General features: G+C 42.6%; 1 protein-coding gene across 1 annotated transcript in view; it reads right to left on the bottom strand.

The window, feature by feature from the left end:
* Positions 1–5,366: 5,366 nt before the first annotated feature.
* Positions 5,367–25,122, bottom strand: part of LOC138286353 (uncharacterized) — a 1,286,679-nt gene continuing 1,266,923 nt past the window's right edge. The window contains exon 101 of the mRNA XM_069226509.1: positions 5,367–7,603. Coding sequence (XP_069082610.1) covers positions 6,678–7,603 — 926 coding nt within the window. The 3' untranslated portion in view covers positions 5,367–6,677. The remainder of the gene's footprint in view (positions 7,604–25,122) is intronic.

Below are 25,122 nucleotides of genomic sequence, written 5' to 3'. Positions count from 1 at the left end.
AATTATCAATTACAAAACGACCTGTTTTTGAAGGGAGGGGGCTCCTGCGATTTTGGTCCTGGGCTCAGCAGCCATCTAGGGAAACCTACCAAACCCCGACATTTCTGAAAACTAGACACCCAAAGGAGTCCAGGGAGGTGTGACTTGCGTGGATCCCTTAGTGTTTTCTTACCCAGAATCCTCAGCGAACCTTAAATTTAGCTAAAATAAATCAAATTTTCCCCACATTTCTGTGTGGGATCACTGCACTGGGACAAATTTCCTACCACTCAAAGTTCCCCTCAGTCTCCTGGTAAAAATGATACTTCACTTGTGTAGGTGGGCCAAGAGCCGGTGACAGGGAAGAGCCAAAAACATGTCGAAATTGAGGGGGAACCAAAGAGGGTGCAAAAGGGCAAAATGTGTGATTTCCAGCAAAGTTGGAGGTTTGCAGGGCATTGTGGGTAACAAAATGGCGCGGGTGTATGTGAAGCACACCACCCTGGACTCACCTAGATGTTTAGTTTTCAGCTGTGTCTAGGTCTTGTGGATTTTTCTACATGGCAGCGTCCCAAAGTTCAAAAAGTGCAGCCCTCACCATTCCAAGTGGGACGATTTTGAGAGTTAGCCAAGCTCTCATGGCCCAAATGTAAAACCAAAACCCAAAATAATCAAATGTCCTTTTGCTTGCCATGGAATAAGATGCTTTAGTGTGTCGGGGAGAGCTGAAAGACTGTTACCTCCTTCAGTTGGGGTGGGGGCATAACTATGCCCATACTGGTTGGTAGCCACCACCACACTATTTTATTTTATTTTTTTATTCCCTGGCATCTAGTAGACTTTCTGCCCCCCGGGGTGTGGATCGGGGGTAATTGCCCCCGTCTGCCCACTGGTGGGCAGACCATTTATTTGGGATGGGGGTAGCTAGCCCTTATCCTGAGGGCCCCTACTTGGACGTAACGGTTACGTCCTGGGAACCTGAGCGGTGCTGCCCAGGATGTAACCGTTGCGTTCAGGGCACCCAAGCGGTTAAACAAAAAGATTTTGCCACCATCTGCTTACTCTTTCTGACCTTCTCGCCTTCTGGTTTGGCAGAAGTAACAGCACACAGCCCCCCTTCCATTCTTCTGCCCTCACCGCAGCTGATGGTGAAGTCTGTAACTGTGGTATGTTTGGAGCGTAAAATATGAAACTGAGATGACTGCTCTCAATGTCAAAATAAAAGCATTCAGGACAACAAGCGCTACATAATGACCAATTTAAATGCTATTTTACAAACATTTAATTTATTATTATAATATTCAGTAAATCAATGGACGATATAAAGTAATTTGCTAGTCTAATAGCATGCCACCACCAACCACATGTAAATCAAGCATGGCTCCAGCACTTATTACAGTGAATAAGGACAGGTCATGTAATGGAATCTATGTGCAAATGATTTACTTCTGAACAAAGGTTCTTGCAAAATGCAGACATGCATAATGGTTTCGATCTCTATGCAACTGCTTAAGTTTAGTTAGATTGATTGCTTATTCATTTATTTCAGAAAGATAATGCTTAAGGTCACCATCCACATTCTCATTGGTTTTCATTCCCATATTTATGCATTTAAAGTTAGGGCTTAAAAAAATCAAGTCAGTAAGCAAACGTAGTGTTAAAAATAATAAGTTTTTTGAGTGTAGGGGACGGGATCTCGCTACTGGGAACATTATTTCGCAAGTGAGGAAAAAAAACAGAAACAAAATGGATTTCCTTCTCAACCCCAAACGTATATCAGAGGATTACAGAAATGTATGCTTTTTCATACTTTCGGTGCGTGTGCACTGGGAAATGTTTTGTACTACCATTTAAGTAAGGGGATTACTGGGGCCACAAGGCTACGCTCAAGAAGATACTCATTTTTTTGCGAAAGGGTAAATGCTTGTTAACATGGCAAACAACTAATATGTATAATTAATGGGATCAACTCCAAATATAAATAAATGAGAAAATATATGTCTGAAGACTTGTTTTGTTGTAGCATGAAAACACATTGTTCACAACTCCACTTCATCACGCAAAGTAGTTTCATATTTTTACAATAAATACCGGCAAAATTCAGATTCATTCCTTTGTTGATTTGCACCTATTAGGGAGTTCACATGAAAAATAGAAGAAAACAGTGCCTCCACCCAACATTAGAGAAGAAATGTATGCTTGAAGTTGGGAGTGAACTGCTGCAGCAAGACACTGATTTACAAAGGTAAACTTACACTTTCGACAGTCGTAAAATTACTAGTAGTAAAGTTAAACTTGTGGTTTGTGAACACCAAATAATAGTGAACTTACACAAAGGTTTACCTGAGCAGAAGCTTCATTGCAAATTTGACATCAGGGGCCCTATTACATATAGCGCACACGTTCCCTGTTGTGCAACTTCAAACAGGTGCGCCATACGCAAACAGGGAAAGTGTGCCCTATTATGTTAAATGAGCGACCCACAGGGCCGCTACATGGGTGCCAGTGTTATTTGTATTACAGAAGGAGCAACACAAGCGCTCTGGGGATGCACAAAGTGGGCACACATACCTATTGCGTTCCCGGGGCACTTTCTATAATAAAGCCACAGTTCCTTGTTCTAGATTGGCCCAGTGAGATTGGATTCAGGAAGAAACAAAATGTGAACATAAACAGGACACCTAAAGCTTAGTCTAAATATATTTATAATTAGAATCTCCCGAAAAGCAAAAATAAAAAAAAAAGTATGTAAGAAAATGTAATAATCACTTTACACTAAATTAAAGAATTTCACATATTTTACAGGCATCATCCTCTCTCCCACAATTGAAAATATAAAAAAATAATACTGATGGTTCTTTTCCGATGGTTCTGATGTCTTAAAGGTTCACTCCTCAGAACCATAAATAATAAGGAGAAGACTAAAGTGAGACTTAAGCGAGTGGGACACTAGGGAGTTTTTTTGGGTGGATATGTCCTTCCTTCCACTGAGTCCTCAACATGAGAAAGAGCTTCAGGCTGGATTCTTGGAGCATCACAGTGGCCGGGTCATGATGTCCGGTGAATGCATTAGGAGAATGCGCCTGTACAAACAAAACTATTTAGGTAAGGAACTTTCTTTCTAACGGATGCCCGCTCCTGCAGATTCCTTATCTTGAAAAACAATGCCTTAGCAATTAACAGAACACCAAGTGAATGTTGGGAATAAGACGAAGATGAAAATAAGAATACGTCTACCTCAGATAAGGATAATTTCCTACAAATATATTTCAGCAACAATGTGTTAATGCTGCACAATGACAAGATAGCTGTTTGACAGATGCTCCAAAAATCACGGAATAAAGTCACATCTATCTGCAGATACAATGTTCCAGTTTTAAATCTAGTGGAATGGACTCTGATACCCCCGCAAACATCTATGGCACACATCTGATAACATTATCAGATGCTAAGCACCATCCATCTTGATATCATTGAATAGCAAGGGCCCTTCACATGGATCTATTCCGTCCCTATCAGTCACTCTAAGTACATCCTCTGATCATGCCCCATGTACATGAATCTTAGACTATCACCCCCATCTCTTTCACAAATTTCGAATTCATTCATCTCCAGATGAAAAATGCCCTCCGGGCCAAACCCTCCTTATCTCAACAAAGTGGACGATGACTTCCCTACATCATCTTTTCCTAACTCTGGCGACGTCAACAACTCACTGCAATAAACCTTGGCATACATGTCCCACTCAAAAACGTTATTTCTCCAGAATCCCAAGCAGGCATCTGATATCTGAAAACCAGTCTGCAGTTATGAGTACACCTTTGGATACATAAAGGAGAAAATGTTAAAGAACTGGTAACCTTTTCATACAGCCTCATGGTTAAATCGTAGGGCAGTGGTTCCCAACCTGTGGTCCGGGGACCCCTGGGGGTCCGTGAAGCCTTCTCAGGGGGTCCACGAGAGCCTAGAAAATTAAAAAATATTAACAAATAATGACAAATTAGGTCCCCAGCTTCCAGTAATGACTCAGGCAGGGGTCCCCGGATTCCCATGATGAGTCAGTGGGGGTCCCTGGGTTCCATTAATGTTAAAGTGGGGGTCCACAGAAATCAAAAGGTAGGGAACCACTGTCGTAGGGTATAGCAACATTGACCACTGGGGTTTTCATGAAGCAACATAAGGTTAGAAAGTGCCACCGATACTGACCTCTGAATAAAACCTATGTTTCAAAGTATTGGCACACCTGTCTGCCACTACTTAAACAAGCATTTGCAATGCAATAGGTCCTGCATTTTCTTGAGTTAGAACTATTGTCATTGCAAATTCAGAACTGGACTTTTCGTGTCATATAAATTGCTCAACCCTGCCTTGTAATTTCATCTTTTCCTGCCATGTCTTGGTGGTCACTGGCAGCTACTAACATCAGAAATCACAAGCCCTTGAGGAGAGATGAGATGACAGCAGTACCTCAAGTTGTGTAAAAGTCTGAACATAAATTGGAAAATAAGGCTGGAAAGTATTTTTCGTTTTATGTTAACAGAATGAAAAGTCTTGCAAGCATTTTTGCCTCCCATTTCAACAAAGCTCTAATGAAATTAACTATAGCAGAGCAGCCTGAGAAGATTTATGGCCCCAACAAAGGAGATACGCAATGTCCTGTGTGTGGATGTCTCTGGGGGCTTGCAAGGAAGGGGGCCTGGAGACTTTCCTGTGCAGTGAGCTAAATGTTTAGGCACCAGGTGTTTCTTTTGTAAAGTAAGCTGATTTTAGGAGCCAGAGGTAAACAAGGACAGCACTGGAATAAAGCCAAAACAAATGTCAGCGACATGGGAGGAGGTGGGAGGAAGGGAATGCTGTAATAAAACACAGGCAGCTACCAGCCTAAAACACCCACAGTGAAAAGTGATAAAGAAACGACAAAAGTAGTCTGTCACAGCAACAGATAAAGAAACCAAAGGGGAACAATACAGTAGTTGGTCACTGCTCTGAATCAGAAAAAAGGAGGGAGAAAAAGGCAGAACTGACCACTAGCAAGGGAGAATTTTCAAAGGGCATTGAAGTCAACAACTGAAATCGCTTTAAGCCATAAGAAGTATACTAAAAGTATGCACGAGGTCAAATGCTTATGCTCAACCTAAAAAGGTAAACCACTGTACCACAAATCATTTTAGTTCTATTACAAAAGAAATAGCATACAAAGCATTCAATAGGATAGTATTTCCCTTTTGCTATCTTACCAATATAGAATTGTGGACTACATATATTTCTCTCCAATAATCAATTACAGGCCTTTTACTCCCAATTATGTATTAATATGTATATAATTATATAGGTTGTCTGTACATATTTACAGCCAGTGAATATGGAAAGCATTATAGAGTGCACAACATGTTTAAAGTTTTTAATGATGACTGAATCCAACAATTTTAAAATATAAATTTCTTTAGCCTATATAAATACACTAAATTTAGCAGATGCAACTGATAAAGCTGTAGGTTTTTGAAAGTTCACTGAAGGTGTTTATAGAATGTCAAATGAATTCAGATGGAAAATTTACAAAGTGATTCGCCCAAAAAGCATTCCTCCATCCAAAGGTAAGCCACACTGGGTACCGTTTTAGCAGCTATAAGGACACTTTAGTGTAAGTACTGGACTAAAAATACTGTGCACAATGTAATGATAAAAAGAATAAAAGAATGATATACATAGTATACATGAGTGGAATTTACAGTTGTTAACGTAATCAAATATTTTGATGTAACACCTTCTCAGTGCATTTCTTTGCCTCTTAAGATCTAGCTTGTTGTGAAAGACCTAATGTCTCAGATACCATAAAATAATACATACAGCATTCTTTTGGGTCAACCCCTTCCTCATGATTGGATAGCTTTATTGTCTAAGTTAGATGTTCGTTGACTTTCCTCTCTATTTCTGAGCTTCTTTTTCCTACTCCTGGAGCATTTTGTGCTTATTATCCTCCCCACGATATCAAGCTTCATTTTTACTTTTTTTTAATACGTTATGCATGGGCCTGGCACCTTCACACTGCTTACGGGCTGCTCACTTCCCTGCTCGTTGTTGCTTCTCCCCCTTCCCATTCACTTTATTTGTATTTTGTGAATTATTTTAGTGAGGGCGTGGCAGCAGCACCATGCTCCCAAGCTGCTCAATTTATTTGTGGTCATCCATCTTTGAAGGTCAAAAACAATTTCGAGGAAGGTGCATGCATCAGATGCCCTGTTCGATTGGTTCTTCTTTAGTAGAAAAAAAAGCAATCCAAGATGGCCACTGGTGAGTCCATATTCATCATACAGTACGGTACTGGTGTCCATTTAGGAATTCTGTTTTCTTTTCTAATGCCAATGCAAACAGGCATTAAAGGCAAGACAAGGCAAGTACCATTACAGACTTATAACATATTTATCAAGTGTGGCAGATTATACTTAACAGTTTCCCAAGTCTGTTGCTCATGCCACTGAATGACAAGTATGTTCATGTTCTATGTGTGGATAATAGTTTGAGTATATTAAAGTCTTATTTCTGTGTAATACTATGAAGATGAAGGGCAGAGAGAGAGATAGAGGACTCTCCACACATCCCATACATTGCCTAGTATGTATAGTTTGGTTTAAAAATGAAATTACATTTCATGGTGCAGGCAACGTGTTACACAAAGAATTACGCATATGGTGGACCTGTTAAAAATTAAAATCATCCTCACTTTCGCTCTCTGCTTTGGATTCAGTAATGAGCCCTAAAAAGGAGGTAGCAGTAACTTGGCAATTTTCGTCATATTCAGCACTTTCTAAATTTCTACCAGGTCTATTTTTGTCTCTGCCAGTCTGACTGCCTGCTGAATGGTTCCTCAGTTCAGCACCTCCAAGATCACCAGCAGTAGAATTGGTTTCAACACGAAACTCATTTTTATAGTCATGCTCATATTTTTCATAGTTATCATCATCATTAGGCTCATCATCAAAAGACTGATCATCATGAGCCTGGTCGTTTGCACTGTCATTTAACACATGATCACTTTCAATTCTATTATTCTGGTTTGTCTTATATTCCCCATTTTCATACTCATCAACAATAAAAGCATCTCTAGCATTCTCCTCACTTGTGTCACTACTGGCATCACTACTCTCAGCCCTATTCACGTGTGTCTCTTTTTTAACATCTTCTTTGTAATCATTATCATTCTCTTCAACAAAGCTGGAGCTCTTTTGAACTTCCAGCTTATTTTGTTCTTCATCAATGTGTTCCCTGTCAGATTCCTGATTGTTAATATTCTCAAAAGGCAATTCTGGCCATTTTTCTAAATAAGTCCTCGACATGTCCTCATTTTCTAAATCAGTCCTCGACATTTCCTCATTGATTGTTCTGTCAGTAGTCTGATGTGATTTCCGATCAGAAGAAGATGGTTGTTTTATCATATCCTTTAAATTCTGTTCTGCATGTAATGCCTGTGCAATAATGGAAGATGGGAATAACATCAAATTATCCCCACTTTCTTTGTTTTGATACTCTTGCAAAGGATCCATATCTTTCTGAAGGTCTTCCACCTGGAAATCCATTTTTTGTTTTGAAGAAAGTGAATACTTCATGTCTGAGTCCAATAAATTATCTGGAATATAAAAGAGAATTTCCAATTAAGGATGTGTTTTCAGGACTACTGGGCATTTAAGATTTTATTTTCAATGCTTATTGTTAATACTAACAGTTTGTATGCTGCCTGTTTTAGAAAGCTCCAGGATTACAGTTTTGGGAAGACAGCTGCAAATACAAACAGGTTATAAACTGAAATAAACAAAATGAACAAAAGGATCTGACATTAGAACACTGGAATCTTGAGCACTCTGTTGAAGACAATGAAGTAGCTCCGGGCTTCTAATATAGCATAACCCGCTGTAGCGGCCTCTACCGACCATTAAAGGCCCACTCTAGCATTAACATTTAACAATGGAGTGGGACTTTAATTACTGGTATAGCCCAGCTAAGAAGTGCTATAAAGCTATTAGAACATTCTGCAACTAGAGGGCAGTATGTTCTAATAAATAAAACAAAGTCCTCAAGGAGCCAGAGGGCATTAAAATCAGCTACAGCTCCGTGAGGCCTTTGTTCACAGCTGTTGCTGTAACAAAGAACATTGGAATGTTGACGCTTCCGGCTTTTAACAGGCAGTAAAAGCCCAGAGCACTCCATTGTCTCCACTGGAGCTCCCAACAATCCACTGTTCTAATGGCTGGTAAAAACCCTTAGCATTAACATTCCAATGTGTCATTCACAGCAACAGCTGTAAACAAAGGCCTCATGGAGTCAGACGGGATTTCATTCCCTTGGGGTCTGTGAGGCCTTTGCTTTACTAATTAGAACATTCTTCCCTGATGGGGCAGAATGTTCTAATAGCTTTATAGCCCACTGTAGCTGGGTTATACCAGCCCTCTCCCTTGTTAAAGGCCTTTGGTTCAGGCCGGTATAACCCGCTACACTGGGCTATAAAGCTATATAAAAATATTTTTTATGGTCTGTTGTACATGTGACAGATCAATTTTTTCAGAACTAATGCCACTCTTATTTCCCTCCTGCAAGAACAGTACCTCTTTGGAAAAATAAACAAATCCAATCAGACTGATGGAGAGGTAGGTAATAAAAAATGCTGAGTCAGTGTGAGGGAGAAGAGCTGCTTTTTATTACACACTGCCTCTGTGAAAGAGCCCAAATTTTCCATGATCCCCCTCAAATGTTTGCGGACTGGTATTGCTGGTTTTTTAAATCTCACACTACGGTACTGCTGTCCAGTTTCAGTCTATGTCCTTTGACCCAGGATAAATTGGCTAATCCTCAAACAGCATGTTAAAGTTCAAGCAAGGCCTGTTATACAGTGCAATAAAATACACCCAGAGCATAGTAAATTTGAAAGTCGTCTGTGGATTGCAGCACATGCTATGCCACCCTGCAGCTTATACACCTGCAGAAAAAACTGTCAAAATAACCCTTTTGACAGGAAAGAATCCTACTTTTAAATGGGCCTTGTAGCCTAGGGTGACCAGTATTTAAAAGTGGTATATGAAAAAATAAAGTGTTGAGGTGTACCTACAGTGACAAGCCTCCAAAAGCTATTTTCACTGCAAACGTTCTGTAGCTGTGCAACAGGAACTGCTAAAGTTCAAAATAAAATCAAAACTCAACTATTGTTGGTTTGGGGTAAGCTATCAAAATGATTCCGACACTGCTTTCAATGTTTATGAAAATATGATTTAACTGGTGGCCCCATTTTTTAATAAGTATTTAGGGAAATTAACTTCTAAAAGAGTACACTTTGCCTGCTTGAACCTCTAATAAGCATCACCCAAACCTGCTGCTGTTTCCCCTTAATGAGACATGAAACCTGCTCCCAGTGCAGGCACAAATTTTTAGGTTTTTTGGCTGGAAGGTCCGTGCATGAGGTATGTTAGTCCTATCAGCTCAAGAAGATCAGCTGGGGAGGGCTCAGAACTTCATTAACCTGAAAGGAAATAGGGTGAGGCCCGCCCATGTATAGCTAAGTGTAAAGAGAGACCTGGAGAAGGGAAGCATTTGTTCTGTGGCTATCTGTAACCAGCTTAGTACCATCCCAGTGAGACAGGGAGCTGGAAGCCTTAGAAGAGGCCAAGAGGAGCTGCCTTAGGATGGTGGGAAAAGTTTGGACTGACCTCTAAAGTGTCAGTGGAACATCGCAGCAAATGTGTCTGATTTCAAGAGGTCTTTAATGGATGTATGAACTTGTCTCAGACCCCACAAAGCTGTTCACTAAATCCCTGTGAAAAAAGAATATGCTGTAAGTATCCTGCTCAACCTATGAATGAGTAACTCCCTCATACCACTCTTTCCAAGAAAAGGTATGATCAGCATCATCCATGATACTGCCAAAACTAAATTTCTAAATTTCTGTTCAAGAGATTGCAATCAGCCCTGCTGGAGAATGATGAACTCCATGAAAGAGACTACATCTGAAGATGGAAATGCTGACTGGGGCAGAGTTGCAAAAAATAACTGCCCAAGGAGAGGAATTCAGCGACTGCAAAATTTAAATTTTTTCACTCTGAGCTTTTCTGCCCAAGAAGTAACGGCTTTAGCAAAACCTTGCCCAATGGTCCAATGGCTATCTGACATTGACAGGATTTTGCTGGATATTGCCTGCAGCCTTGCCCTGCTGGAGGATTTCAACTTACATTCCAGAGTCTAAGGTCCTGTTCACAATCCTGGTGGTTTTAGGCCATTTCTGCCGCACTTGGGGGTAGATCAGCCTATTTTTATTAGGGCGATCTGCCCCTAGGGGGGCAGAAACCACTAGGCACCAGGGATTATTTTTGCGCCAATTTCACACAAGGGAAGTGACCCCTTAGGCAAGGGTCGCTCACCTTGGGGGGCAAATTTATTTTAGGCCATTTCTGCTCCCCTTGGGGGCAGATCTGCCTATTTCTATTAGGCCTATCTGCCCCAGGGGGCATGGGGGGGGGAGGGGGAGGACAGAAACCACTTCGGCACCAGCGATTGGTGTGTGTGTATGTGTGTTTTTTTTGGGGGGCAGCTCCTTGGGCAAGGGTCGATCCCCATGGGGGCAAATTACTGTTGGCCATATCTGCTCCCCTTGGAGGCAGAAAGCCCACCAGAGACCAGGGAAGATTTTTTTTTCAAAATAAGACGGTGGGGGTATGGCCATACCCCCACCCCAAATAAATGGGGCCGAAGTTGTTCTGCCCACCAGTGGGTGGATGGGGCAATTACCCCCAATCCACATCCGGGGAGGAGGGAGCAGAAAGTCTACTAGATGCCAAGGAGTAAAAAAAAAAAAAAAATAGTATGGTGGTGGCTACCAACCAGTATGGGCATGGTTATGCCCCCACTTCAACTGAAGAGGGTAACAGTCTTTCAGCTCTCCTCCCGCACACTAAAACATTTTAAGCAAGAGGGCATTTGATTCTTTTGGGCTTTGGTTTTACATTTGGGGTATGAGAGCTTGGCTAACTCTCAAAATCGTCCCACTTGGAATGGTGAGGGCTGCGCTTTTTGGACTTTCGGACGCTGCCATGTAGAAAAATCCACAAGACCTAGACACATCTGAAAACTAAACATCTGGGTGAGAACAGGGTGGTGTGCTTCACATGCACCCGCACAATTTTGTTACCCAGAATGCCCTGCAAACCTCCAACTTTGCTGGAAATCACACAATTTTTCCTCATTTTTGTGAAGGAACGTTCTGGAATCTGCAGGGATCCACAAAATTCCTACCACTCAGCAGTGTCTCATCTATACCGATAAAAATTCTTCCCCACTTGTCAGCCTAAATTTTTTTTTTCTCAATCTGCCCTTTTGGACCCGCTTTGGTTCCCCCTCAATTGCGACATGTTTTTCCCTCTTCCCTGTCACAGGCACTTGGCCCACCTACACATGTGAGGTATCAGTGTTACTTGGCGACTGAGGGGAACGTTAAGTGGTAGGAAATTGGTCCTGGTGCGGTGATCCCGCACAGAAATGTGGCAAAATTTGATTTTTTAGCTACATTTCAGGTTTACTGAGGATTTTGAGTAAGAAAACAGTGAAGGATCCAAGCAAGTCACACCTCCCTGGACTCCCTCTGGTGTCTAGTTTTCAGAAATGTCTTTGTTTGGTAGGTTTCCCTGTATGGCTACCGAGCCCAAGACCAAAAACGCAGGTGTCCCCCTCGCAAAAAAAGGTGGTTTTGTATTTGATAATTTTGATGTGTCCAGATAGTGTTTTGGGGCATTTCTTTTTGCGGGCATTAGGCCTACCCACACAAGTGAGGTACCATTTTTATCGGGAGACTTGGGGGAACGCTGGGTGGAAGGACATTTGTGGCTCCTCTCAGATTCCAGAACTTTCTGTCACCGAAATATGAGGAAAAAGTGTTTTTTTGGGCAAATTTTGAGGTTTGCATAGAATTCTGGGTAACAGAACCTGGTGAGAGCCTCACAACTCACCCCATCTTGGATTCCCCTAGGTGTCTAGTTTTCATAAATGCACAGGTTTGGTAGGTTTCCTTAGATGCCAACTGAGCTAGTGGCCAAAATCCACTGCTAGGCACTTTCCTAAAAACACGTCAGTTTTCAATGTAAAAATGTGATGGGTCCATGTTGCGTTTCCTGTTGCTGCCATTAGGCCTACCCACGCAAGTGAGGTACAATTGTATTCGTAGACTTGAATAGCAGAACAGGTGTTATTGCCCCTTGTTTTTCTCTACATTTTTTCCTTCTAAATGTAAGACATTGTGTAAAAAAGACGTCTATTTGAGAAATGCTCTGTAATTCACATGCTACTACGGGGACCCCGGAATTCAGAGATGTGCAAATAACCAAGGCTTCTCAACACCTTATCTTGTGCCCATTTTGGAAATACAAAGATTTTCTTGATACTTATCTTTCCCTTTATATTTCACCAATCGAATTGCTGGATACCCAGTATTGAATGAAAACCCATTGCAGGGTGCAGCTCATTTATTGGCTCTGGATACCTAGGGTTTTTGATGAACCTACAAGCCCTATATATCCGCAGAACCAGAAGAGTCCAGCTGACGTGACGGTATATTGCTGTCAAAAATCTGACACTGCAGGAAAAAGTTACAGAGTAAAACGTTGAGAAAAAGTGCTGTTTTTTTCCACCTCAATTTCCATATTTTTTTATTTCAGCTGTTATTTTCTATAAGAAAACCTTGTAGGATCTACACAAATAACCCCTTGGTGAATTCAGAATTGTGTCTACGTTTCAGAAATGTTTAGCTTTCTGGGATCCAGCATTGGTTTCACACCCATTTCTGTCACTAACTGAAAGGAGGCTAAAAGCCCAGAAAATTGTAAAAATGGGGTATGTCCCAGTAAAATGCCAAAATTGTGTTGAAAATGTGGTTTTCTGATTCAAGTCTTCCTGTTCCTGAAAGCTAAGGAGCTGGTAATTTTAGCACTGCAAACCCTTTGCTGATGCTATTTTCAGGGGAAAAACCACATGCCTTCTTCTGCAGCCCTCTTTTCCCATTTCTTTTTTTTAAAACGAAATTTCGCTGTATTTTGGCTAATTTCTTCGTCTCCTTCAGGGGAACCCACAAACTCTGGGTACCTGTACAATCCCTAGGATGTTGGAAAAAAGGACACAAGTTTGGCAAGGGTAGCTCCCCTGGGGGGGGCAAATTAGTTTTAGGCCATTTCTGGCCCACTTGGGGGTAGATCAGCCTATTTTTATTAGGCCGATCTGCCCCTAGGGGGGCAGAAACCACTAGGCAGCTGGGATTATTTTTGCGCCAATTTCACACAAGGGAAGTGACCCCTTAGGCAAGGGGCCCTCACCTTGGGGGGCAAATTTATTTTAGGCCATTTCTGCTCCCCTTGGGGGCAGATCTGCCTATTTCTATTAGGCCTATCTGCCCCAGGAGGTGTGAGAGGGGGTGGGGGGGGAGGACAGAAACCACTTTGGCACCAACGATTGGTGTGTGTGTGTTTTTTTTTGGGGGGGCAGCTCCTTGGGCAAGGGTCGCTCCCCATGGGGGCAAATTACTGTTGGCCATATCTGCTCCCCTTGGGGGCAGAAAGCCCACCAGAGACCAGGGAAGATTTTTTTTTTCAAAATAAGACGGTGGGGGTATGGCCATACCCCCACCCCAAATAAATGGGGCCGAAGTTGTTCCGCCCACCAGTGGGCGGATGGGGCAATTACCCCCAATCCACATCCGGGGAGGAGGGAGCAGAATGTCTACTAGATGCCAAGGAATTTAAAAAATAAATAAAAACAGTTTGGTGGTGGCTACCAACCAGTATGGGCATGGTTATGCCCCCACCTCAACTGAAAAGGGTAACAGTCTTTCAGCTCTCCTCCCACACACTAAAACATTTTAAGCAAGAGGGCATTTGATTCTTTTGGGCTTTGGTTTTACATTTGGGTTATGAGAGCTTGGCTAACTCTCAAAATCGTCCCACTTGGAATGGTGAGGGCTGCACTTTTTGGACTTTGGGACGCTGCCATGTAGAAAAATCCACAAGACCTAGACACATCTGAAAACTAAACATCTGGGTGAGTACAGGGTGGTGTGCTTCACATGCACCCGCACAATTTTGTTACCCAGAATGCCCTGTAAGCCTCCAACTTTGCTGGAAATCACACAATTTTTCCACATTTTTGTGAAGGAACGTTCTGGAATCTGCAGGGATCCACAAAATTCCTACCACCCAGCAGTGTCTCATCTATACCGATAAAAGTTCTTCCCCACTTGTCAGCCTAAAAATTTTTGGTTCTCAAACTGCCCTTTTGGACCCGCTTTGGTTCCCCCTCAATTGCGACATGTTTTTCACTCTTCCCTGTCACAGGCACTTGGCCCACCTACACATGTGAGGTATCAGTGTTACTTGGCGACTGAGGGGAACGTTGAGTGGTAGGAAATTGGTCCTGGTGCGGTGATCCCACACAGAAATGTGGGAAAATTTGATTTTTTAGCTAAATTTCAGGTTTACTGAGGATTTTGAGTAAGAAAACAGTGAAGGATCCACGCAAGTCACACCTCCCTGGACTCCCTCTGGTGTCTAGTTTTCAGAAATGTCTTTGTTTGGTAGGTTTCCCTGTATGGCTACCGAGCCCAAGACCAAAAACCCAGGTGTCCCCCTCGCAAAAAAAGGTGGTTTTGTATTTGATAATTTTGATGTGTCCAGATAGTGTTTTGGGGCATTTCTTTCGCAGGCATTAGGCCTACTCACACAAGTGAGGTACCATTTTTATCAGGAGACTTGGGGGAACGCTGGGTAAAAAGGAAATTTGTGGCTCCTCTCAGATTCCAGAACTTTCTGTCACCGAAATATGAGGAAAAGGTGTTTTTTTGGGCCAATTTTTGAGGTTTGCATAGGATTCTGGGTAACAGAACCTGGTGAGAGCCTCACAACTCACCCCATTTTGGATTCCCCTAGGTGCCTAGTTTTCATAAATGCACAGGTTTGGTAGGTTTCCTTAGATGCCAACAGAGCTAGTGGCCAAAATCCACTGCTAGGCACTTTCCTAAAAGCACGTCAGTTTTCAATGTAAAAATGTGATGGGTCCATGTTGCGTTTCCTGTTGCTGCCATTAGGCCTACCCACCCAAGTGAGGTACAATTTTATTTGTAGACTTGGGGGAAGACAGAATAGCAGAACAGGTGTTATTGCCCCTTGTTTTTCTCTACATTTTTTCCTTCTAAATGTAAGACATTGTGTAAAAAAGACGTCTATTTGAGAAATGCTCTGTAATTCACATGCTACTACGGGGACCCCGGAATTCAGAGATGTGCAAATAACCAAGGCTTCTCAACACCTTATCTTGTGCCCATTTTGGAAATACAAAGATTTTCTTGATACCTATCTTTCCCTTTATATTTCACCAATTGAATTGCTGGATACCCAGTATTGAATGAAAACCCATTGCAGGGTGCAGCTCATTTATTGGCTCTGGATACCTAGGGTTTTTGATGAACCTACAAGCCCTATATATCCCCGCAACCAGAAGAGTCCAGCTGACGTAATGGTATATTGCTGTCAAAAATCTGACACTGCAGGAAAAAGTTACAGAGTAAAACGTTGAGAAAAAGTGCTGTTTTTTTCCACCTCAATTTCCATATTTTTTTATTTCAGCTGTTATTTTCTATAGGAAAACCTTGTAGGATCTACACAAATAACCCCTTGGTGAATTCAGAATTGTGTTTACGTTTCAGAAATGTTTAGCTTTCTGGGATCCAGCATTGGTTTCACATCCATTTCTGTCACTAACTGAAAGGAGGCTAAAAGCCCAAAAAATAGTAAAAATGGGGTATGTCCCAGTAAAATGCCAAAATTGTGTTGAAAAATGTGGTTTTCTGATTCAAGTCTTCCTGTTCCTGAAAGCTAAGGAGCTGGTAATTTTAGCACTGCAAACCCTTTGCTGATGCTATTTTCAGGGGAAAAACCACATGCCTTCTTCTGCAGCCCTCTTTTCCCATTTCTTTTTTTTAAAACGAAATTTCGCTGTATTTTGGCTACTTTCTTGGTCTCCTTCAGGGGAACCCACAAACTCTGGGTACCTGTACAATCCCTAGGATGTTGGAAAAAAGGACACAAATTTGGCGTGGGTAGCTAATGTGGACAAAAAGTTATGGGGGCTTAAGCACAAACTGCCCCAAATAGCAAAAAAAGGCCTGGCACCTGAGGGGGAAAAGGCCTGGCAGCGAAGGGGTTAAATGGTAAAGATCATTAGGGTGCACCACGGTCTCCTCTTTGGATACCCACCTAATACATTTTCAAGCTTGTTGGGACTTGAGAAGTTAGGAACATTTCTCAGATCCCAGAAAGCTGTTCGCTGAATACCTGTACAAATCGAATATGCTTCAAGTATAATGTTCAACATATGAATGCAAAATACCCTAGCACAACTCTTTCTAAAAAAAGAAATGAGCGGCATTGTCTCTGATCCTTCCAAAGCTAAATTCCCAACTTTTTACACTTCTGTTCAAAAGTTTACAGTCTGTTAAAGTGTGGTTCTAAAAATACTTTGCCACAGCAGTACGATTTTAGTATCAAAAGACCGATAATGACTAGTACACTAAGCATGAGCATTTTCGCTCATTTCCAGCAGCGTTTTCACCTCGAAATCGCCATTTTCGTCCTGCACTCGTGGCTCCCATTTTATACACGGCAGCCATTTTTTAAAGTTGCCCTCACATAGGCTTATAATACAGTCAGATCTGATTCCAAGGACACGTACACCTTGATTGACTTTTCTCTGACCTGGGCAAGCTGGAACCATTGCCTCAGGCCAAACCTGTTTGGTCAGTCCCTCTCCCAGTGGCCGAATTAGATAGCATCAAGGCACACCATGCCATAAAACCCATATTATCGCTCACACACCCTGCCTAATCTTGCTCACACCTGCACCTGCTCTTTTCTTCTTCTTACTTTACGAGGGGGAGGTGCCCGTTTTTATTTGGGGTCCACACTTATCTGATGTAAAATACTAGGCCTTGCCGGGTAATTTATTATGGGTTGGATGACATGAAATATGAGGTTTCATCATGACACTGTTTTTTCCTTTGTAGTGAAAACATGTGAATGACCAACCAAAATGTCAAGAATGTTTGCCTGAAGCTTAAAAAACTGTATATAAGGAAACCTGACTTTGCATTGACACACAGTCTCCTGAGAACATACAAACCGTGCTGTTGTACTTCTAGGACGCTTGTTACTTGGTTGCAGCCAATAAATTTGATCTTTGACTTCACCTAGAAGACTCTGAGTTTCTGTGGTCTGAATCAGGAAAGTACCCGAGGTCTTTGGGTGTACCCTGGCACCACTGGGTTACCGGATCAGTACCGGTTCTGAAAAACCCAGTACCTCAGTTGGCGCCCAACGTGGGGCGATACCAGCGGCACCGGTCCAAGCCTGAGGTCCGTGAGGAGCTTCGTGTGAAAATTCTGGAGGAAGGCCGCCACTTCATCGACCCCTGCATGTCGACGTGGTCCGAAAGTCTTTGCTGCGAGGTTCCCCGCTTCCCGACGGCTACGAAGGACTGCTGCCCTGGCTATCGCCCTGATTTGGACCCTTGATGTTTGGTAGAGCGAAACGATAAGACGAGTCTTCTGGTGACGTCATCGATATTTTCAGTTAAGTATAAGTGGAGCGTCTCCCAGTCCTTAGTTGGACACTTGGTGTGGTCCTTAGTTGGACATTTGGTTTGGTATCACTTTGATTTGGAACTTGCAAGTACCAAAGCCGAAGGACTCGTGTATTCACGAGACTATCGTAAACGATAATCCTTTGAAGTTTGAAGCTAGACTAGTGAGCGAAGATGCCTGGTCTTAGCAGACTTGGAAATTTGTTTTGTCTTGGTTGTAAAAGGGACTCCCGGTTGGAGGACTCATGTCCGGTTCCTCCGATTGGAACTCCAACCTATGAACTATATGTGAAGCACGGAGTAGGCCCCATCACATATAATGAAGTATGGATCCGTTACACCAGAAAAGATGGTGTTTTAAAATGGCCCCAAAATGGTAGCTTTGACACAGAAATCTTAGATAACCTCGAAGTTAGACTTTTTAAGAAGAAAGCCCGGCCGGCAATGTTTGATTCTTTCCGCTTATGGCGTAAGGAAGCCAAGCAAAAGGAAATTAAATTAGCTAAGAAAAATAAGAGAGAAAAAGGTATTTCGATTATGCAAGCTGCTATACAGTTTAAAGATAACGAAGTAGAACAGTTGAATGAGCAGTTGCACAGGCGACATAAAATGACAGAAGATAAATGCTATCCAGTTTTGCCGCCTCTTCAGCAAGATGCAGCAAAAGACTCTGAAAAAGATCCCCTAATGTCGCATTTGCTAAGTTCGCCACCACCCTATGCGCAGAATGCCACGGCACCTCCACAACCTCTAGTTGCACAACCAGTGGTTGCGTTGCCTCCTGCTCCTCCACAGCACCCACCAGCTATTCTTCAGTTGGTTCCTATTCCTCCGGTGCAGCCTCCTCAAGGGCCACCGGCTTTGACATCTGCTCTGCCTTTACTTCCTACAACTTTGACTACTATAGCGACTACCACTCCTGGTATTGTTTCTAACACTGCTTCTGTCTCTGCCTTGTCTCATTCTGTTTTTCCTCCTGTTCATTTGTCAACCTCTCCCTCTATCCGTCAGAGAATGACAAACACTGTGACTAGTCTTTTATCCCCTCTCTTTGGGTCATTAGCTACGACCCCAGTTTCAGAGCGTAAACAATTGCGTAGCCAATTGCCTGATGGTAGGGAGAAAGAGACACTGAATTATTTGGCGCATAAATGGGTTACTGAACCAGCGAGATATGAACTAGAGTCTGTTATGGATGTCTTCCATCAGTGGGAAGAACCGAAACAGAGATACGTTTTTGAGAAAATGTGTACTTTTCTTTCTGAGGATTTAGAGGAAAATGGTTTGGAGCCCAATCCGCCTAAGTTGTGTCGTGTACGGTTCGATTTTGCGACAGGTTTGATTGTGGGTTCAGATGTCGAGAAAGCAGTTGCGATGTTATTGTCGTTTAGGACTGAAGGTGTTTCCAGGTTATTGTTTAAATATGATTCTTCTGCTAAAAAGAAAGGGAAACAGTACCCCATGAGAGAAGTTCCCCCACAATGGAGGGAAGGGGACCCAAATGCTAATCCACCTGTCCTGCCTCATTTCCAGCGTGTATGGGTACACGTTCCATGGAAGCGAGCTGAAGTTTTAGCCCTTAAGCAGACATTGCCTGATCCCCGTAAGAATCCCACAGGGTATTACAAGGAATTGTCACAGACTGCGGGGTCTTGCATTATGAATTTAGCTGACATAGACATGTTGTTTGGGAATGTTGTTCCACAGCCTTTATGGGGAAAGATTCGCCATACAGACCATGCTCAAGAGTTAGGTGACACATGGGCTAATATTGCTGCTGCAGATGCCCGACAAATTGGTGGTGCTAAACCTGAGCCTTTAGTGGCAGAGCTTCCTGGTAGGATTATTGATTACATGAAAACTATAATGCCTGCGATGCGTGTAAACTGGGATAAATTGTCGAAGTTGCGATTGTGAAGTGTAGCGCACATAAAAAGGTGACTGATGATGTTGGTCGTGGGAATGCATTTGCTGACGAGGTCGCAAAAGAAACGGCAAGGAATGTGATGAGCCGAATGTATGTCGCGGGCCCTGCAAGATGGATTGGTGATGTTGGAATGTGTGAAGACACGATAGAAAGCGTGAAATCGATTCAAGCTGAAGCCACAGAGAGAGAATTGAGTGTGTGGAGAGAAAGTACGGGTAAATTGGATGCGAATGGTTGTTGGGTCGAGTTGTCAGAACATCAAAGATGGTTGCTACCCGATGCGTATGTGCTTGCAGTAGTTACAATGGCTCATGGAATGGCTCACATCAGTGTGAAAGGGATTTGTAAGTTGTTGGCCCCAGTATGGCAAAATGCAGGAATTCCCAAGTGCGCAGAAAATGTGGTTAAAAATTGCATGGTATGCCTGAAAAAACAACCCTGGTAGAGGAACCCCAACTCCAGCTGGTCATTTTGCACCTCCTACGTATCCGTTTGAGGTTTTGCAGCTAGATTTCATCCACATGGAGAGGTGCAACAACTTAAAATACGTACTCGTTGTTGTTTGTGCCTTTTCAAGATGGGTGGAAGCCTATCCCCTAAAAGACAATACTGCGCTATCCACAGCCAAAGCCCTTGTGAAAGAGTTCTTCCCTAGATTCGGAATGCCGAGAATGATCTGGAGTGACAATGGAAGTGAATTTGTGGGTCAAGTGATGAAGAAAGTATGCGAAGGGATAGGCATAAACCAAAAGTTTCACGCTGCAAATCACCCCCAATCAGCTGGATTAGTGGAGTGCTATAATGGCACTCTAAAGCTAAAATTGGCCAAGATACAAGCGAGCTCTGGTCTTAAATGGCCTGACGCTCTACCCTTAGCACTCCTATCAACCAGAATGACTGTGCATTCACGAGTGAAACTTAGTCCTTATGAAATAGTCTTTGGCCGCCCGGCCAATATATGGGGAGTGCCCAGGCCCAAGAAGTTTAGCGAGATAGAGCATCCTGTTTTGCTTGACTATCTGTATGAATTGACGGCTAAATTGCGTGTTTTACATCAACAGGTCCACGACACCCTGCCTCCGGTCTCTGAATCTCCAGGTCATCCCATTGAGCCTGGATCCTGGGTTTTAATAAAGAACTTTCAGCGAACCAAAAACGAGCAGCCCAGGTGGACCGGACCGCACCTCGTTCTTCTCTCCACAAGATCAGATGTTCGAGTAGAAGGGAAGAAACACTGGATCCATGGGACCCATTGCAAAAGGGTACCCCTACCTCTGCCATATGACCGGTGGGTTCAGGAAGGTGTCGCCGACTCAGAGACTGAAACCGTGCCACGTTTTCTGCCTTTCAGCGATGCACGAATAAAAGGAACACTCACTGAGAAAGAAAGTGATGACATTTTACAATCAGCAGTATCACCAACAGTTCGATTGGACACTACAGAACCTGAACTCCTTTTTCAGGACCACACGATACCTGGGACTAACCGTTATAATCTACGACCAAGAATAAAGGACAAATAAAACAGTTTACTTTTCTTCCCTTTAGCAAAGTTCTCCAATATGGAAAATTATTTTTGAATGACTTATTTTTTTTTTTTTTTTTTTTTTAACCTCCATCCGGGTTCAGCTGTAGGATCGTGGCTGAAAAGACTTAGGGGGGTAGCCTGTGGACACAAGGTCTACAGGTCTGGTTTGTTCTAGGGCGGCCTGGAACATTCAGAACACTCCTAAGTGAAGTAAACCAACCGCCACGAACGGCAACGGTTATAGGATGGAATCTTTCCAAAATGGAGAACATGTTGAAAGACTGAGTTTCAAGAAGAGAATATGTGAAACGATAACCAGGAAACGGTTTTTGCTGCTGTGCATTTTTATGTTATTTAGTATACTTATGTTTTTTATAGGATATGTTTTATTCTGTTTTAACGTGATATTGGCACCCATTACCTCGTCTACACCTCCTCCTTCCACTGTTTCCCCACATTCTTTTCAACTCCTCCCTAAACATGAATCTGCTAGGAGACTAGAGTTCATTAATAACTCCTTCATCCAGCTTTTGCACCAACACCAACTAGTGATAAATACAACTAACTGTTGGGTGTGTGGCCTTATGCCTCACACAGCAGATAAAGGTATCCCTTTTCTGATCCTGCCTTGCAGCCACAATGGTTCTGTGTGGGCATTCAGAACGATATTCATCTATGCACACTACCCCCTACGTTTTGCGGAAGACAACCCTAAGAAAAATGCTTTAGTTAAAGGTATCATAGACATGATGAAGGACAATATCTTCTACAAGACTATCCCCAGAGATGAGACAATAGCATATATAGGATGGAACATGACCGGATATGAAGCCACAATGAGTGAGAAACATCAAGCTAAGATATCTTCCCTGATTTGGGTTGTACCCCATCAGGGTCACCTGTGTCTGCAAGGTACTGGCAAGAATCCCAGAGCTCAGCTAGGGGAAAGCGTCTGCACTGAGACATATGTCTTCGCATCTCAGACCTCCCCTCCGCTCTTGCCAGCTAAGGGTACCTATTTCATCTGCCATGATAGAGCCTTTACATGGTTGCCCCCTGACTTTTCGGGCACATGCTTCGTTTCGTTCCTGTTGCCCCCTACCTACACAGCAGCGGCAGATTACCACAAGACAAGGATAGTTAGAGGCATCTTCAGTGAAGAAGACACTGCAGGACAAGAATTTGGGGACTTCGTAAAGGGTTTTCTGCCGTTCTGGGGACAAATAGGTAACAGCAGGAGCATAAGGCAATTGATAAGAGTGGTTGAATCCACCGTGGCTGAAACCGCTGGTGCCCTTGGTAACTTGACTGCTGAGCTCCAGTCGGATCGTCTTATGACCCTTCAGAACAGGGTCGCATTAGATGTCATACTTGCAGACCGGGGTGGAGTATGTACATTGATCCAATCGAGTTGCAGTGTTTTTGTCCCAGATAACGCTCCAACAGTATACCAAGCCATCTCCAAACTGCATAGAATTTCAGAATCTATTCATTTAGATAGAGGAGATTGGTCATTAATGGGATGGTTCTGGGAACTGATATCAGCATGGGGATGGAAGATACTGATGGTCATTGGGATGATCTTGGCCATTCTTTTCCTGTTCTGTCTATGCGTGCAGTGTGCTCCTGCGATATGTGGCCTCTGTGTTACATCATGCATAAGGAAACAAGCACCAAGAGACAAGCTAAATACTAGGATGATGTTACAGCAACATCTCAACGACTTTAGAAACATAGACCTGGACTCAGATTAGCATGAGAATAGGTTTATTGCCTATGTAAGGGCAAAAGGAGGGTTTGTGGTTCTAAAAATTCTGGACCCATGTAATTTACTTTGCCACAGCAGTACGATTTTAGTATCAAAAGACCGATAATGACTAGTACACTAAGCATGAGCATTTTCGCTCAATTCCAGCAGCGTTTTCACCTCGAAATCGCCATTTTCGTCCTGCACTCGTGGCTCCCATTTTATACACGGCAGCCATTTTTTAAAGTTGCCCTCACATAGGCTTATAATACAGTCAGATTTGATTCCAAGGACACGTACACCTTGATTGACTTTTCTCTGACCTGGGCAAGCTGGAACCATTGCCTCAGGCCAAACCTGTTTGGTCAGTCCCTCTCCCAGTGGCCGAATCAGATAGCATCAAGGCACACCATGCCATAAAACCCTTATTATCGCTCACACACCCTGCCTAATCTTGCTCACACCTGCACCTGCTCTTTTCTTCTTCTTACTTTACGAGGGGGAGGTGCCCGTTTTTATTGGGGGTCCACACTTATCTGATGTAAAATACTAGGCCTTGCCGGGTAATTTATTATGGGTTGGATGACATGAAATATGAGGTTTCATCATGACACTGTTTTTTCCTTTGTAGTGAAAACATGTGAATGACCAACCAAAATGTCAAGAATGTTTGCCTGAAGCTTAAAAAACTGTATATAAGGAAACCTGACTTTTCATTGACACACAGTCTCCTGAGAACATACAAACCGTGCTGTTGTACTTCTAGGACGCTTGTTACTTGGTTGCAGCCAATAAATTCGATCTTTGACTTCACCTAGAAGACTCTGAGTTTCTGTGGTCTGAATCAGGAAAGTACCCGAGGTCTTTGGGTGTACCCTGGCACCACTGGGTTACCGGATCAGTACCGGTTCTGAAAAACCCAGTACCTCAAAAGTTGATGTGTATATTGCAATTAATGAATGTATTCAACAATTAAGTAACACACTGCTATAAAGACAATTGAACTAGGACAGTATCTAGGTTCAAGATGGCGTGGCCCCTAATAAAGAAAACAGAATAAAAGAGCATTGGTTGTGGATTCCTGCTGTGAATGTGCAGGGAAAACGTCACAGTATTATAAGATTGTAAGCACACAATGAATTTTGGAACTTTTGATCTCTGGTGTAATTGTCCTTGAAAGAAGGGCTGGAAAAAAAGACAATATCTAACAGCACAACCAACCAATAAGTTTGTGCACCACATCACAGCAATACCTTTACAGATTCAGAGAGTATTCATTTGAGAACACTTGGTAAATTCAGTGGCAAATATAGTGTTTTAATATCATTAGGTCAACAGCCTTAGTAAAATATTTTAAATGCAATTTTACAGGAGATGGAGGAGATGTTACAGTAGTGGTCACTCACTTACATATGAGTAAAGGTGTGACTGGTGAAGTTTCACTAAGTTTCAATAAACAGGAATTGGCCAGGTAGCAGTCACTCCCTAAAGCTTTGCTAGTAGGTTATGGGATAATAGGTTGGATAAGGGATTCTGCTCTTTGCTAGCTTCTCTCTCAATATTTTCGCTGCTGCTGTAACAGTGCCTCTTATTTGGCTGCTGGAGAGTGCATCACTGTCAATGTAAAACAGCTATAATTTCTTTCACAGACAGCAGGCCCTTTGAGTAGACCTCATTATCATGACTGGTTATATATTAATGGAAACTGGTTGAAGCCACCTTTTATGTATTTTGCCTGTATAAGGATGAGAGCCCGCCATCTCTTCTGGAAATGGACAACATTGTTTATGGGGTATCTGGTTAAGGTTACTATGGGTGTGGCTGAAGCTCATGCTTGGTGGTATGAGGCAGTTGACAGAATTCTAACTTTAAATGTACTTTAGGAACCCATCATAACATATCTATACCAGAACTTCTGAATAAATCTTCTAAACATTCAGCTACAGTAAGAACACTTCCAGGCAGAGCTGCCATAATTCCAATGAGTGTCAAAATGAACAGGGTTTGCCTATATAATCTCTTGTGACCTGGGCAGATCATGTGTGACAGTATTTCTGAGTAAGAGTGTGTCTTAACCAGGAGCACTTTGGGAATGGGGTTAAAGTGTCATTGTTAAAAGATTGTCCAAGAAGCACAGTGAGATCATCAACATAGGTCAGATCATAATAAGACTTTACAGACTACTTCACAGGGGAATTTTGGGTTATGTTATGTGGGCTTTTTTTCTAATCAGTGTATTCTTAGGCAGCATGGGTCAATAGAATAAGTTACGTACCTTTGGTAACACTCTTC

This window comes from Pleurodeles waltl, chromosome 3_2, assembly GCF_031143425.1.
Source record: "Pleurodeles waltl isolate 20211129_DDA chromosome 3_2, aPleWal1.hap1.20221129, whole genome shotgun sequence".
In the NCBI taxonomy this organism is placed as follows: Eukaryota; Metazoa; Chordata; class Amphibia; order Caudata; family Salamandridae; genus Pleurodeles; species Pleurodeles waltl.
Note: the sequence above shows the minus strand (reverse complement) of the source record. Positions and strands in the feature narration are given on the sequence as shown.